A 13328-nucleotide genomic window follows, 5' to 3' on the forward strand; every position below is an offset into this window, starting at 1 on the left:
CATCAACTGACTTTTTCTTTTAACTACCAATTCCACAGATCCTGTGATATGGTTTTTGGCCCAGCAAATCTAGGAGAAGATGCAATAAAAAACTTCAGAGCAAAACATCACTGTAATTCTTGCTGTAGAAAACTTAAACTTCCAGGTAAGCGCTTTCTTAATCAGTATAAAGTATATAAATTGTTAGCAGAGTTAGCTACTGCAGAACTTCATAAGGCCAGAGACATAAATGAATCTGTGCTTTCTTTCCTTACTTACAGAAATACAGAGTTCATTCTCTTGATATAAATTTATTATGAGTCTGGTGGATGCTAGAAATTGTGTTAGATTTTGATGATATGATAGTGAATGGGCAAACATGGTCCCTGCTCTCAGTGGAGTTTAGTCAAATCTTAAATACTAAAAGATTAACAGAGAATTACAGGACTATCATAAATATCAAGCAGAAAAAATAGACCAGGTAAACACATCACTTAACACAAACTTAAAGGTCAAGGAATGCTACCTATGGAACTAACAGATTTGCCTAAAACTTGAAGGATGCATAGACTTTCAAGTTGGCCTGGAAAAGAGTGTTTCATGAAACAGAAACAAGGAATTGCAGATACAGTTACTCATGATCGTAATTTCATCTTTATATTTGAGAATTACAAGTTATTATTGAATTGTAAGTTGTTTCACAGACCAGTGGTTCTCGCTCTTTGGTGTGCATTGTCATCCCCTGTGGAACTTTTCCAAAATTACAGGTGCTTGGCACTTGCCCTGGACCTGTATTTCTGAAAGTTCCTCTCATTATGACCAGTAATGTAGTAATGAAGACCTTGGGCCTGGGAGCCAGACTCCAGGTCCTCAAAGAATACCTACAACATAGAGGTTTGTAGTTTTTGTTTGTTTGAGGTTTAAACGAGTTGGTATTTGTGAAGTACTTCCGGAACAGTGCCAGGGACATAGTAAGCATGTTACTACTACTGTCTGTAATTTTTTTTAATTGTTCATGTTAACAGATTCAGAAATTATTTATTTTTGTATATTGACCTTGTATCCTACATTCTTGCTAAACTCACTTAGTTCTACGAGGCTTTTTGATTTGGTTTAGTTTAGTTTTTTGTTTGTAAATTCTGTGTAGACAGTAAAGACAGTTTTGTTACTTCCTTTGCAATTTGTATGCCTTTCATTTATTTTTCTTAACTTTTTTCACTGGCCAGGAATTCTAGTACAATGTTCAATATGAATAGTGAGAGTAGACATCCTCTTTCACACCTTATTCCTTGAAGATGCTTATCCTAAATGGACATCGAATTAGTCAGATGTTTTTTCTGCATCTATATTTTTGGTTTGATCATTTGGTTTTTCTTCTTTAATTGGTTACCGTTACATTGAATTACACTAATTGTCTTTTTAAAAATGTTGAGCCAGTCTTGTATTCCCAGGAAAAACTCCACTTCATCTTGATATATTATCTTTTTTTGTGTTCATTTGTGCGTTCAAATTGTATATGGATTCAATTTCCTAATGTTTTGTTGATGATTTTTATATCTATGTTCATGAAGAATGTTGATCTGTGAGATTTTTTTTCCCCCTTGTACTGTCATTCTTGTTTTGTTTTTGGATAATATCTTAAAAATAAGTTGGAATTATTTACACCTCTTCTGTTTTGGGGAATAGATTGTATAGAATTGATACTATCTCCACTTCAAATATTTGATGGAATTATCTAGCAAAACCATCTGTCTGAAGTTTTCTTCATCAGATACTTTTTAACTAAGAGTTTATTTTTTTTAGATAGATACTGTTTTTTTGAGTGAGTTTTAATAGTTTGTGTCTTTCAGGGGGTTGGTCCATTTTATTTGTTTTGAGAAATAGTTAATAATACACCTGTGTAAGTTTAAGGCATACAGACAGCATGATGGTTTGATTTACATAAACTGTGAAGTGATTTTACCACAATAGATTCAGCTAGCATTCATCTTTTCATATACATAGAATAGAAATAAAAGAAAATATTTTTCCTCATGATGACTCTTGGTATTTATTTACTCTTTTAACAACTTTCCTGTGTATCATATATCAGTGTTAGCTATAGTCATGGTATTCTACATTATATCCCTAGTGCCTATTTATTGTGTAACTGAAAGTTTGTACCTTATGACCGCCTGCTTCCAGTTTTTCCTCACCTTACCCTCCACCTCCGGTAACCAGAAGTCATCTCTTCCTGTCAGTTTGTTTTCTTAGGTTCTGTGTATAAATGAGATTGTATAGTATTTGACTTTATTTTATTTAAATTGGCAAATTTATGGGCATAGTTCTTTTTGTGATGCTATATTTTAAAATGTCTGGTGATTCTGGTGAATCCTCTCTTTTATGGTATCATATGCTTTTTCTTTTTCAATCTGGCTAAAGTGTATCCATGTTATTGGTACTTTAAAAGAACCAGTTTTTGTTTTCATTGCTTTATCCTATTATCTGTTGTCAGTTTCTTTGATTTTTTTTTTTCTCTATTATTTCCATTTTTCTGCTTGCTTGCTCTGGGTTTAGTTTGTTTTTTCTCTAGTTAGGGTAGAAATTTAGATTATTGAGACTAGTGCTATAGATTTTCCTGTAAGCATTGTGTTAGCTGCATTTCATAAATTTTGTGTTAAAAAATATGGAGGGATATGTATTATTTTTGTTTTTAATTTTTTAAATATAGCTTATTTCCCTTGAGATTTCCTCTTTGACATATAGATTATTTACAAATGTCTTTTTTAGTTCTCAAATGTTCGTAATTTTTCCTGGTAAACTGATTTCTTGCTTAATTCCATTATGATAAGAGAACATGCTTTATATGAATTCAATTTAAAGAAAAATTGTAAACCTTATAAAGATACTGTCTCTAGTGAATGAATGTTATATTTCAAGAGAATATTCTCTTGTTGGATAAAGTATTTGATTAATGTTAATGAAAGAAAGTTTTTTGATAGTGTTGTACTGCTTTTTTATATCCTTGCTGATTTTCTGTCTACTTACTCTGTTTATTACTTAGAAAGGAGATCTTTAATTCTGAATTTGTCTGCTTTGCTTTCAGTTTTTTCAGTTTTCCCTGCATATATTTTGAAGCTTTGCTACACTGATTTACAGTATATATAAAGATTTTTATATATATACAAAGATTAATACCAAGAAGTTAAGGCTTCTTGATTTAATGGTTTAATTTTTATCATTATGTAATGGTATGATAATTTCCCTTGTTCTAAAGTCTACTTTATCTGATATTAGCATAGCTTTTGATTGGTGGTTCCATCAGATATCTTTTCCTATTATTTTTACTTGTCTATATTAACTATTTTTAAAGTGATTTTCTTATAGACAGCGTAAAGTAATTAGTTCCTAGGTTTAATCTGTGTTTCTTAAATCTAACAATTTCTATCTTTTAATTGCTGTTTTAGACCCTTTATGTTTAATGTAATTATTGATATGGTTAGGTTTTTATCTGCTGTTTTATTATTTTCTGATTGACATCTCTGGTTTGTTTTGTTGTTGTTTTGCCTTCTTTTCATTTTAGTATTCTCTTTTATCTTTATGTTGTTTTTTTTTTTAAGTGGTTGCTGATAGTTTCCCTTACCTAAGAATGTATTTTGCTTTCATTCCTGAAGGGTATTTTCATTGGATCTGGAATTTGAGGTTGACACTTTATCTGTCAGCACTTAAAAAATGTTCTGCTGTCTTCTGGCCTCTCTAATTTCTGATGAAAACTCCATAGTCATTTGAGTTATTCTTCCTTTTTACATGATGTATCATTATAATGTATCTCCTTTCAAGATTTAGTATTTATTTTTGGTTTTGAGCAGTTTGACAGTTTGATTTTATGTCTAGTAACTTTCTCTGAGTTTATCTTGTTTCAGCTTTACTAAGCTTCTTAAGTTTGCAAATTGATGACTTGTGTCAAATTTGGGGAGTTTTTAGTTACTAGTTCATCAAATATGTGTTCTTCATCAACCTTTTCATCTGTTCCTGGACTCTCATAAAAAGACCTTTTGATAATTGTCACCCAGGAACTTGTGACTCTGGGGACTAACTTAAAAATTAATTTTTTTCTTTTGTTCAGATCAGATAATTTCTACTGATCAATATACACACTCACTGACTCCTCATTCTTTCTTTATTCTGCTGTTAAGCTTTGCACTTAAGTTTTTATTTCACTTACATTTTCAGAACTATAATTTCCTTTTGGTTCTTTTTGTGCTGACTCTTTCTCTTCTGAAAACTTGTTTTCCTTTCATTTCAAGTCTTTTGTCCTATATCATGGACTATGGTTATAACAGTAGCTAAAGTCTTTAATTTTTCCATCTGGGTTATCTTAGGATTGGCATCTCTTGGTTGTCTTTTTCTTTGAGAATCTATTAAATGTTTCTGTTTTTTGTATCTCTAGTAATTTTAGAATATGTCCAGGATATCTAGTGTTGGGTAAAAAGACGACCAGGACACAAAAAGAGTGTCTAACAGGCTTTAATGGAGAGCGCTACCGGGCGGGGTTCCCAGACCCAAACGAGGCAGGTCAAGGAAGTCTGCGCCTGGACCGTGCTGGGGGGTGGTTTATATACGTTTGTTGCGAGCGATGGTCAGGCTAGATCACCAAAAAAGGTACAGTTATTGGACGGGGGTTTGGATAGGTCATAGTAAACACCCTCTTCCAACAACACAAGAGAAGACTCTACACATGGGCATCACCAGATGGTCAACACCGAAATCAGATTGATTATATTCTTTGCAGCCAAAGAGGGAGAAGCTCTATACAGTCAACAAAAACAAGACCAGGAGCTGACTGTGGCTCAGATCATGAACTCCTTATTACCAAATTCAGACTCAAATTGAAGAAAGCAGGGAAAACCACAAGACCATTCAGGTGGGACCTAAATCAAATCCCTTATGATTATACAGTGGAAGTGAGAAATAGATTTAAGGGCCTAGATCTAATAGATAGAGTACCTGATGAACTATGGAATGAGGTTCGTGACATTGTACAGGAGACAGGGATCAAGACCATCCCCATGGAAAAGAAATGCAAAAAAGCAAAATGGCTGTCTGGGGAGGCCTTACAAATAGCTGTGAAAAGAGAGGCGAAAAGCAAAGGAGAAAAGGAAAGATATAAGCATCTGAATACAGAGTTCCAGAGAATAGCAAGAAGAGATAAGAAAGCCTTCTTCAGCGATCAATGCAAAGAAATAGAGGAAAACAACAGAATGGGAAAGACTAGAGATCTCTTCAAGAAAATTAGAGATACCAAGGGAACATTTCATGCAAAGATGGGCTCGATAAAGGACAGAAAAGGTGTGGACCTAACAGAAGCAGAAGATATTAGGAAGAGGTGGCAAGAATACACGGAAGAACTGTACAAAAAAATCTCCACGACCCAGACAATCATGATGATGTGATCACTCATCTAGAGCCAGACATCTTGGAATGTGAAGTCAAGTGGGCCTTAGAAAGCATCACTACGAACAAAGCTAGTGGAGGTGATGGAGTTCCAGTTGAGCTATTTCAAATCCTGAAAGATGATGCTATGAAAATGCTGCACTCAATATGCCAGCAAATTTGGAAAACTCAGCAGTGGTCACAGGACTGGAAAAGGTCAGTTTTCATTCCAATTCCAAAGAAAGGCAATGCCAAAGGATGCTTAAACTACTGCACAATTGCACTCATCTCACATGCTAGTAAAGTAATGCTCAAAATTCTCCAAGCCAGGCTTCAGCAGTATGTGAACCATGAACTGCCTCATGTTCAAGCTGGTTTTAGAAAAGGCAGAGGAACCAGAGATCAAATTGCCAACATCCACTGGATCATCAAAAAGCAAGAGAGTTCCAGAAAAACATCTATTTCTGCTTTATTGTCTATGCCAAAGCCTTAGACTGTGTGGATCACAATCAGCTGTGGAAAATTCTGAAAGAGATGGGAATACCAGACCACCTAACCTGCCTCTTGAGAAATCTGTATGCAGGTCAGGAAGCAACAGTTAGAACTGGACATGGAACAACAGACTTGTTCCAAATAGGAAAAGGAGTACGTCAAGGCTGTATATTGTCACCCTGCTTATTTAACTTCTATGCAGAGTACATCATGAGAAACGCTGGGCTGGAAGAAACACAAGCTGGAATCAAGATTGCCGGCAGAAATATCAATAACCTCAGATATGCAGATGACACCACTCTTATGGCAGAAAGTGAAGAGGAATTAAAGAGCCTCTTGATGAAAGTGAAAGAGGAGAGCGAAAAAGTTGGCTTAAAGCTCAACATTCAGAAAACGAAGATCATGGCATCCGGTCCCATCACTTCATGGGAAATAGATGGGGAAACAGTAGAAACAGTGTCAGACTTTATTTTGGGGGACTCCAAAATCACTGCAGATGGTGACTGCAGCGCTTACTCCTTGGAAGAAAAGTTATGACTGACCTAGATAGTATGTTCAAAAGCAGAGACATTACTTGGCCGACTAAGGTCCGTCTAGTCAAGGCTATGGATTTTCCAGTGGTCATGTATGGATGTGAGAGTTGGACTGTGAAGAAGGCTGAGCGCCGAAGAATTGATGCTTTTGAACTATGGTGTTGGAGAAGACTCTTGAGAGTCCCTTGGACTGCAAGGAGATCCAACCAGTCCATTCTGAAGGAGATCAGCCCTGGGATTTCTTTGGAAGGAATGATGCTGAAGCTGAAGCTCCAGTACTTTGGCCACCTCATGTGAAGAGTTGACTCACTGGAAAAGACTCTGACGCTGGGAGGGAATGGGGACAAGAGGAGAAGGGGACGACCGAGGATGAGATGGCTGGATGGCATCACTGACTCAATGGACGTGAGTCTGAGTGAACCCCGGGAGATGGTGATGGACAGGGAGGCCTGGCTTGCTGGGATTCATGTTGCAAAGAGTCGGACATGACTGAGCGACTGAACTAACTCGGATAGGTTGTTAGGTCGAGGTGTTGTGGGCTGATAGGTCCTTCTGTGTGGCTGGGGTGGGGCGGCTTTAGCTGGCAAGTGTGCTGTCATTGGTCCCTGGGATCTGGGAGGATCCTTCCGTTAGGGACTTTCCCGCCGGTGGGAAAGAGGAAGGGCCGCCCATCATGGCCCTGGGGTCCGGCCTTACATCTAGAATATTACGAGATTTGAGATCTTATTAAAAATCCTCTAGAGAATTTTGAATTGTTGAATCCTCTTGAGATTTTTGATGTTATTATGCAACCATTTCAGTTAAATTCAAATCACAGTCTGTCTTTTGTGTGACTTTGAGTCCAATGTCAGTTTGGTTTTTAAAACCTTTGCATTATCATTCAAGTTTCTCTTATATGTGTCAAACAGGGTCAAGTCTGAAACATGAACAAAGGTCTGCACCATAGTTTAATTCTCAAAGCCTATGCCATGCTGTCTTTCTACCTGTGTGCCACTCAGGGAGTATCATGCACAAATTGAGGGTGTCTCTCCATTTTCCTCTTCTCCATGATTTCTTCCATACTTTGTGATTCCCAAGGGCCTCTTTTTTTCTTTTTTTGGTACGCTGACTAGAAAGCCAGGATTTTGGCCTCCCTGTGCTATCATATACTTTCTGTAATTTAGTCCATTTCTGGTGCTGACAGTAAATACTTTTTGGATCAAAAGGTACCTATTGTCAGTTCTTCTGGTCAGAGAGGTTTTTCTCTCTTGAGTTGTGGGTATTTTCCCTGCTCCCACCATTGTAGGAATGCCTCTTCTTGACTAGGGTTTGTCTTAGGTAAAGGGCAAGAGCAAAAAGAAAAATTAAAAAGAGCATTCCCCTCAACATTTTCCATCCCACAGGTCCTCCTTCCTTATCCTCAACCTGGGAACTCTTGGAGCTTTTTTGTCCACATTCACTGTACATTTCTGTGACTGAGCTATCCTCAAGTCTAAGCCTAAAATAAGAGATGAAAAAAGAACCAAAAACAGGAAATTCACCACCATGTAGATCATTCTTCAAGTTCAGATTTTCCTTCCTATATATCTGCTGTCACTTTTCAGAAATCTCAGGTAGTTGCTTTATATATGATGTAAAAGGTTGTAATCAGTGAAAGAGAGAGAAGATGGAATATTCTTGTCTATTTTAGCGAGAAGTGGAACATACAGTGGTGAATTTAACAGGCAGCCCAAATACAGTTTTTACTTGGTTTTTGATACAATGCAATTTTTAATAGCATATCTGTTTTTTAAATTATTATTATAAGCAGGATTTCACAGCTTAATAGAGACATTAAAAGCAATCTAGTCCAAATGAATTGTTTTGCAGAATATAAAATAAGAGTTTACATGATTTGCGCATGGTTACACCATTAGTTAACACTTCACTTGTGAATTGAATTATGTTTCTGTCCATTGTTCTTTGTGTACAATTCAGCTGCAAATTAATTTGCATTCCTTAAGGCCTAATGCAGAGTCTTAAAGTTTATAAAAATTGTTCATACTGTAGTAAGTATGTATTTGGATCATTGAACATAGACTTGCTGAAATTAAAATTAACCGTTTATATTCTGAGTGTTAGTTACCTCTTGTTTTTTAATTGGAGTATATTTGCCTAACTGAACGTAAGTTTGGTTTTATATGGAAATAAAAGTAGAAGGGTTTATGGACAACTCTGGTTTAAAATATAAATTTGATACTACTCTCTTAAGTTTTTCAATTCTGCAACCATTGTCATATGTGTCTATAATGTCAAGTTCATCCTATCCCATAGCTATATATGCAGTTCCCATGTTACTAGTACCAGATTTAACTAAAGACTGACTTTTGCTGAGCTCCTGTTTCTGTATTCCCTTTCTTTCATTGCTACTTGAATTACCTTTTTTTTTAAATTGGAGGATAATTGCTTAACAATGTTGTGTTGTTTTCTACCATACAACAATGTGAATTAGCCAAAAGTACACATATATCCCTTCCCCTTTGAGCCTCCCTCCCACCTCTCCCCGATCTCACCCTTCTTGGTTGCCACAGAGCACTGAGCTGAGCTCCTTGTTATACGGCGGCTTCCCACTAGCTCTCTGTTTTATACACGGTAGTGTGTATATGTTAGTGCTACTTTCTCAATTCATCCCACCCTCTCCTTCCTCTGCTGTGTCCACAAGTCTGTTGTCTGTGTCTCTGTTCCTGCCTTGCAGATAAGTTCATCAGTGCCATTTTTCTAGATTCCATATGAATCCACTATTTGTTTTTCTCTTTCTGATATACTTCACTCTGTATAACAGGCTCCAGATTCAAGTAACATGTTCACTTCAGAATTCTTGACTTTCATTTCCTTTCCTACAAAACTCTACTTCCCTGTCTCATTAATGGTTACCAAGTTGCTCAGGCTCAAAACCTAAAAGCTAGCCAGTTCCTTTTTTCTCTCACTTTTCATAACCAATCTGTCAAATTCTGTCTGCTCAAATTCTGAAATCTTCCTAGAATTTATCAATTTCTTTTCATCGTCATTGCCACTGTTTTGTTTCCTAGATTCTTACCCATTGTCCCCTAAGAAGACTTCATGACAATTGGAATGGTCATTTTAAATAAATTTCATTATGTTACATTCCTCCCTTAAGACTGCTTAATACCTTCCAGTGGATTTTACTGTAATGTGTACTTACCTTTGCTTGTGTCCCCTGAATCAGAGGTCAGCAGACTTTTCTGTAAAAGGCAAAAGAAATAGGGACTTCCCTGGTGGTCCAATGGTGAAGACTCCACATTTCCAATGCAAGGGGTATGGATTCAATCCCTGGTTGAGGAACTAGGATCCCGTATGCTGAATGGTGCAGCCAGGGGAAAAAAAAAGGGCAAAGTATGTATTTTAGGCTTCGTGCGCCATGTGACTTGTGTCACAGCTACCCATCTCTCCCACTGTAGTGCAGAAACGGCCATCAGTTCAGTTCAGTCGCTCAGTCGTGTCCGACTCTTTGCTACCCCATGAATCACAGCACACCAGGCCTCCCTGACCATCACCAACTCCCGGAGTTCACTCAGATTCATGTTCATCATGTCAGTGATGCCATCCAGCCATCTCATCCTCTGTCGTCCCCTTCTCCTCTTGCCCCCCATCCCTCCCAGCATCAGAGTCTTTTCCAATGAGTCAACTCTTCGCATGAGGTGGCCAGAGTATTGGAGTTTCAGCCTTAGCATCATTCCTTCCAAAGAAATCCCAGGGCTGATCTCCTTTAGAATGGACTGGTTGGGTCTCCTTGCAGTCCAAGGGACTCGCAAGAGTCTTCTCCAACACCACAGTTCAAAAGCATCAATTCTTTGGTGCTCAGCCTTCTTCACAGTCCAACTCTCACATCCATACATGACCATAGGAAAAACCATAGCCTTGACTAGATGGACCTTAGTTGGCAAAGTAATGTCTCTGCTTTTGAATATGCTATCTAGGTTGGTCATAACTTTTCTTCCAAGGAGTAAGCATCTTTTAATTTCATGGCTGCAGTCACCATTTGCAGTGATTTTGGAGCCCCAAAAAATAGTCTGACACGGTTTCCACTGTTTCCCCATCTATTTCCCATGAAATGATGGGACTGGATGCCATGATCTTCGTTTTCTGAATGTTGAGCTTTAAACCAACTTTTTCACTCTCCTCTTTCACTCTCATCAAGAGGCTCTTTAGTTCCTCTTCACTTTCTGCCATAAGGGTGGTGTCATCTGCATATCTGAGGTTATTGATAGACAGTCTATAAACAAATTTGTATGGCTGCATTCCAATAAAACTATTTACAAAAACAGGGTAGACCAGATTTGGCCCACAGGCTGTAGTTTGACAACTTTTGGTAATTAACTGTTGCGTGACCTCATTTTTTCCTAGTCTTTCCCTACTTGCAAGCCATGCTGCTTCTTGTCATTCTTGGAACACACCAAGTCTATTTCCTTTCTATAGTCTGTAATCAACTTTCTCTCTGCATAGAGTACTCTTCTTCCTGGGACTTTGATAGGTCGTTTCTCAATTGATGTTATTGTTCAGTTGCCAAGTCGTCTGACTCCGCAACCGCATGTACTGCAGCACTCTAGGCTTCCCTGTCCCTCACTGTCTCCCAGGATTTGCCCAAGTTCATGTCCATTGTGTTGGTGATGCCATCCAACCATCTCATCCTCTGTTGCCCACTTCTCCTTCTGCTTTCAGTCTTTGCCAGAATCAGGGTCTTTTTCCAGTGAGTTGGCTATTTATATCAGTTGGCCAAAGTATTGGAGCTTCAGCTTCAGTCCTTCCAACGAGTATTCTCAGTATTTCTCAATATTCAAGTCTTTACTCACATGTTATCTCCTGCAGCTCTTCTGCCCAGCCCTGTCTAAAAGAATCACCATATACCATCTCCCACTTGACCCTCTTCACACTGTTTTCTTCAAGGCACTTGTTACTGCTTATAATTCTGTTATTTTTCTGTTTGTTTTCCTTAAGAACATAAGTTCCATTAGAACAGGGACGTTATCTGCCTTGTTCAGTGCTAACATTTCTATACTTACATGAGTTATTAACTCATAGTCAGAACATAATTATTTATTGAATGATTTCATTTTTATGCATATAAATTTTGTGACTTGAATTTATAACAATATTGTAAAAAATAGATCTGGCATGTTTAAAGGGAAATTGATTTAGGAAATGTTCTTAATTTTCTTTTTCTAAGCAATACTGACTCTTTTTTCTTTTTTTGTTGGGGTTGTGAATATAGATCTGAAGAGGAATGACTATACACCTGATAAAATAATATTTCCTCAGGATGAGCCTTCTGATTTGACTCTTCAGCCTGGAAATTCCACCAAAGAATCAGAATCAACTAATTCTATTCGTCTGATGTTATAATATTACTGAATCATTGGTTTTGATTACACCTCACAAAAATGTTACTGTGTCACTTTTCTGTTAGGAGGAAATTGTTTGATAATACAGAAGAGTGTGTGCTGAATCTAGCACAGTTAAAAGGTCAATATTCTTTTGGCCCAGTTAAACTAGTCAGTCAAGAACTCCCTATATGATACAGCTGGCAGCTGTTAAATTTTAAAGGTAAAGAAAAATTAGTATTTATAACTTTTTAAAGGGCTCTTTTTAACAGAGAATTTCATTTGACTTTGTTCTGATGAGGGTAATAACCCTCTTTGTGTGGTGCAATACCATTAACCAAAGTTAGGTGTCTGCAGATTTTATTGGCAGCTGGTTTACTGCCATTCAGCTAGTGAAATGAAGTCACCCAGTCTTTTGGTTCAATGGCAGTCAGATGTCTTCCTCAGTGTGTTTTAGTGTGTTCAGTGATGTCACTAGTGCCCAACTAGATGCTTATTGGCCATGGGAAAGGAGGCTTGTTATATAATTCTAGCTCTACAGGGATATAGGAAGCCCAGGCTGAAAACCATTTTCTAAGAGGGACTTTATGAATCAGGGTTAGGCTTCTATTTAAAAGATAGAGCCAGTTTTTTGTTAAATAGAGCCCAAACTGTGCAAAAGTATAATTTTTTAAAAAAACATTGTTTTCTCAAGACATTGTTAAATAGAAGAAAGCCATGTTAGATTGCTATAACCTAAATATCTCAAAGGAAAAACTTAACTCACTGTTCAAGAGAAGTTCCCTTGTGAGAAAAGTTAAAGTGCTTTTTTCCTATCATATATATAGTGACAACTTGGAAGTTACATACTTTTCAAAAGATTTTATTGACCAATATATCAAATCAGAATGTAAACATGAATTCTTGCATATATTTAAAATTGTGTAGGAACATTTGAACATGAATAATGTTTGTGGTACTTAAGAAATTGAATTGGATTATCATTATGTGATGTTGGGAGATTGCAATGCAACTTTATGCCAATAAAATGTAATTTAACAGCCCCAGATAGTGTTGAATGCTCAACAATAAGAAAAGCTTTTTGTCTGTCTAAAGTTCTGTGCTTTGATTTTTCTTTTTCTTTCTTTTTTTTTACCCCTAGGTACTAATTTTAATTTTTATTTGGGAGGGAGCAGTGTAAATCTTATTTGTATTCAGTAGTGTATCTCATAGATACAGACAAGGCAAAAAGAGATAAGCTGTTCAAATAGTGTTTAATATTGATGGGGGGGAAGAAAATGTATTAAAAATATGCTATATACATTTTGTATATCATTAAATCTTTAAAAGAAATTAAATAAATTTATTCTTGTTTACAGATGTTTTACTGAGTTTAATCATTCTGAAAAATAGTATTTTCAGTGTTAATTTTTTCACAATATCAGTTTTTTTTTTAATGAACCATCTTGTACACCTGTACTTTTTGATCTCCTGTACAGTGTTTAAAATGATCTTGATTTCTTTCTGTGTCTTTATTTTTGGATCTGTTTCTTGTTATGTCAGAAAACAGATTTAT

The 13328-nt window shown here is 36.7% G+C and overlaps 2 protein-coding genes across 3 annotated transcripts in view; both read left to right on the top strand.

The window, feature by feature from the left end:
- Positions 1 to 13130, top strand: part of TRPM7 (transient receptor potential cation channel subfamily M member 7) — a 106801-nt gene extending 93671 nt beyond the window's left edge. For both annotated transcript variants that reach the window (XM_069596525.1, XM_069596527.1), the window contains 2 exons: positions 39 to 145; positions 11665 to 13130. In XM_069596525.1, the coding sequence (XP_069452626.1) occupies positions 39 to 145; positions 11665 to 11795 (238 nt within the window). In that variant the 3' untranslated portion in view covers positions 11796 to 13130. The remainder of the gene's footprint in view (positions 1 to 38; positions 146 to 11664) is intronic.
- Positions 11858 to 13328, top strand: part of USP50 (ubiquitin specific peptidase 50) — a 41601-nt gene continuing 40130 nt past the window's right edge. Inside the window, exon 1 of the mRNA XM_069596590.1 lies at positions 11858 to 11996. The gene's annotated coding sequence lies outside the window, so the exon portion shown is untranslated. The remainder of the gene's footprint in view (positions 11997 to 13328) is intronic.

This window comes from Ovis canadensis, chromosome 7 (assembly GCF_042477335.2).
Source record: "Ovis canadensis isolate MfBH-ARS-UI-01 breed Bighorn chromosome 7, ARS-UI_OviCan_v2, whole genome shotgun sequence".
NCBI lineage: Eukaryota > Metazoa > Chordata > Mammalia > Artiodactyla > Bovidae > Ovis > Ovis canadensis.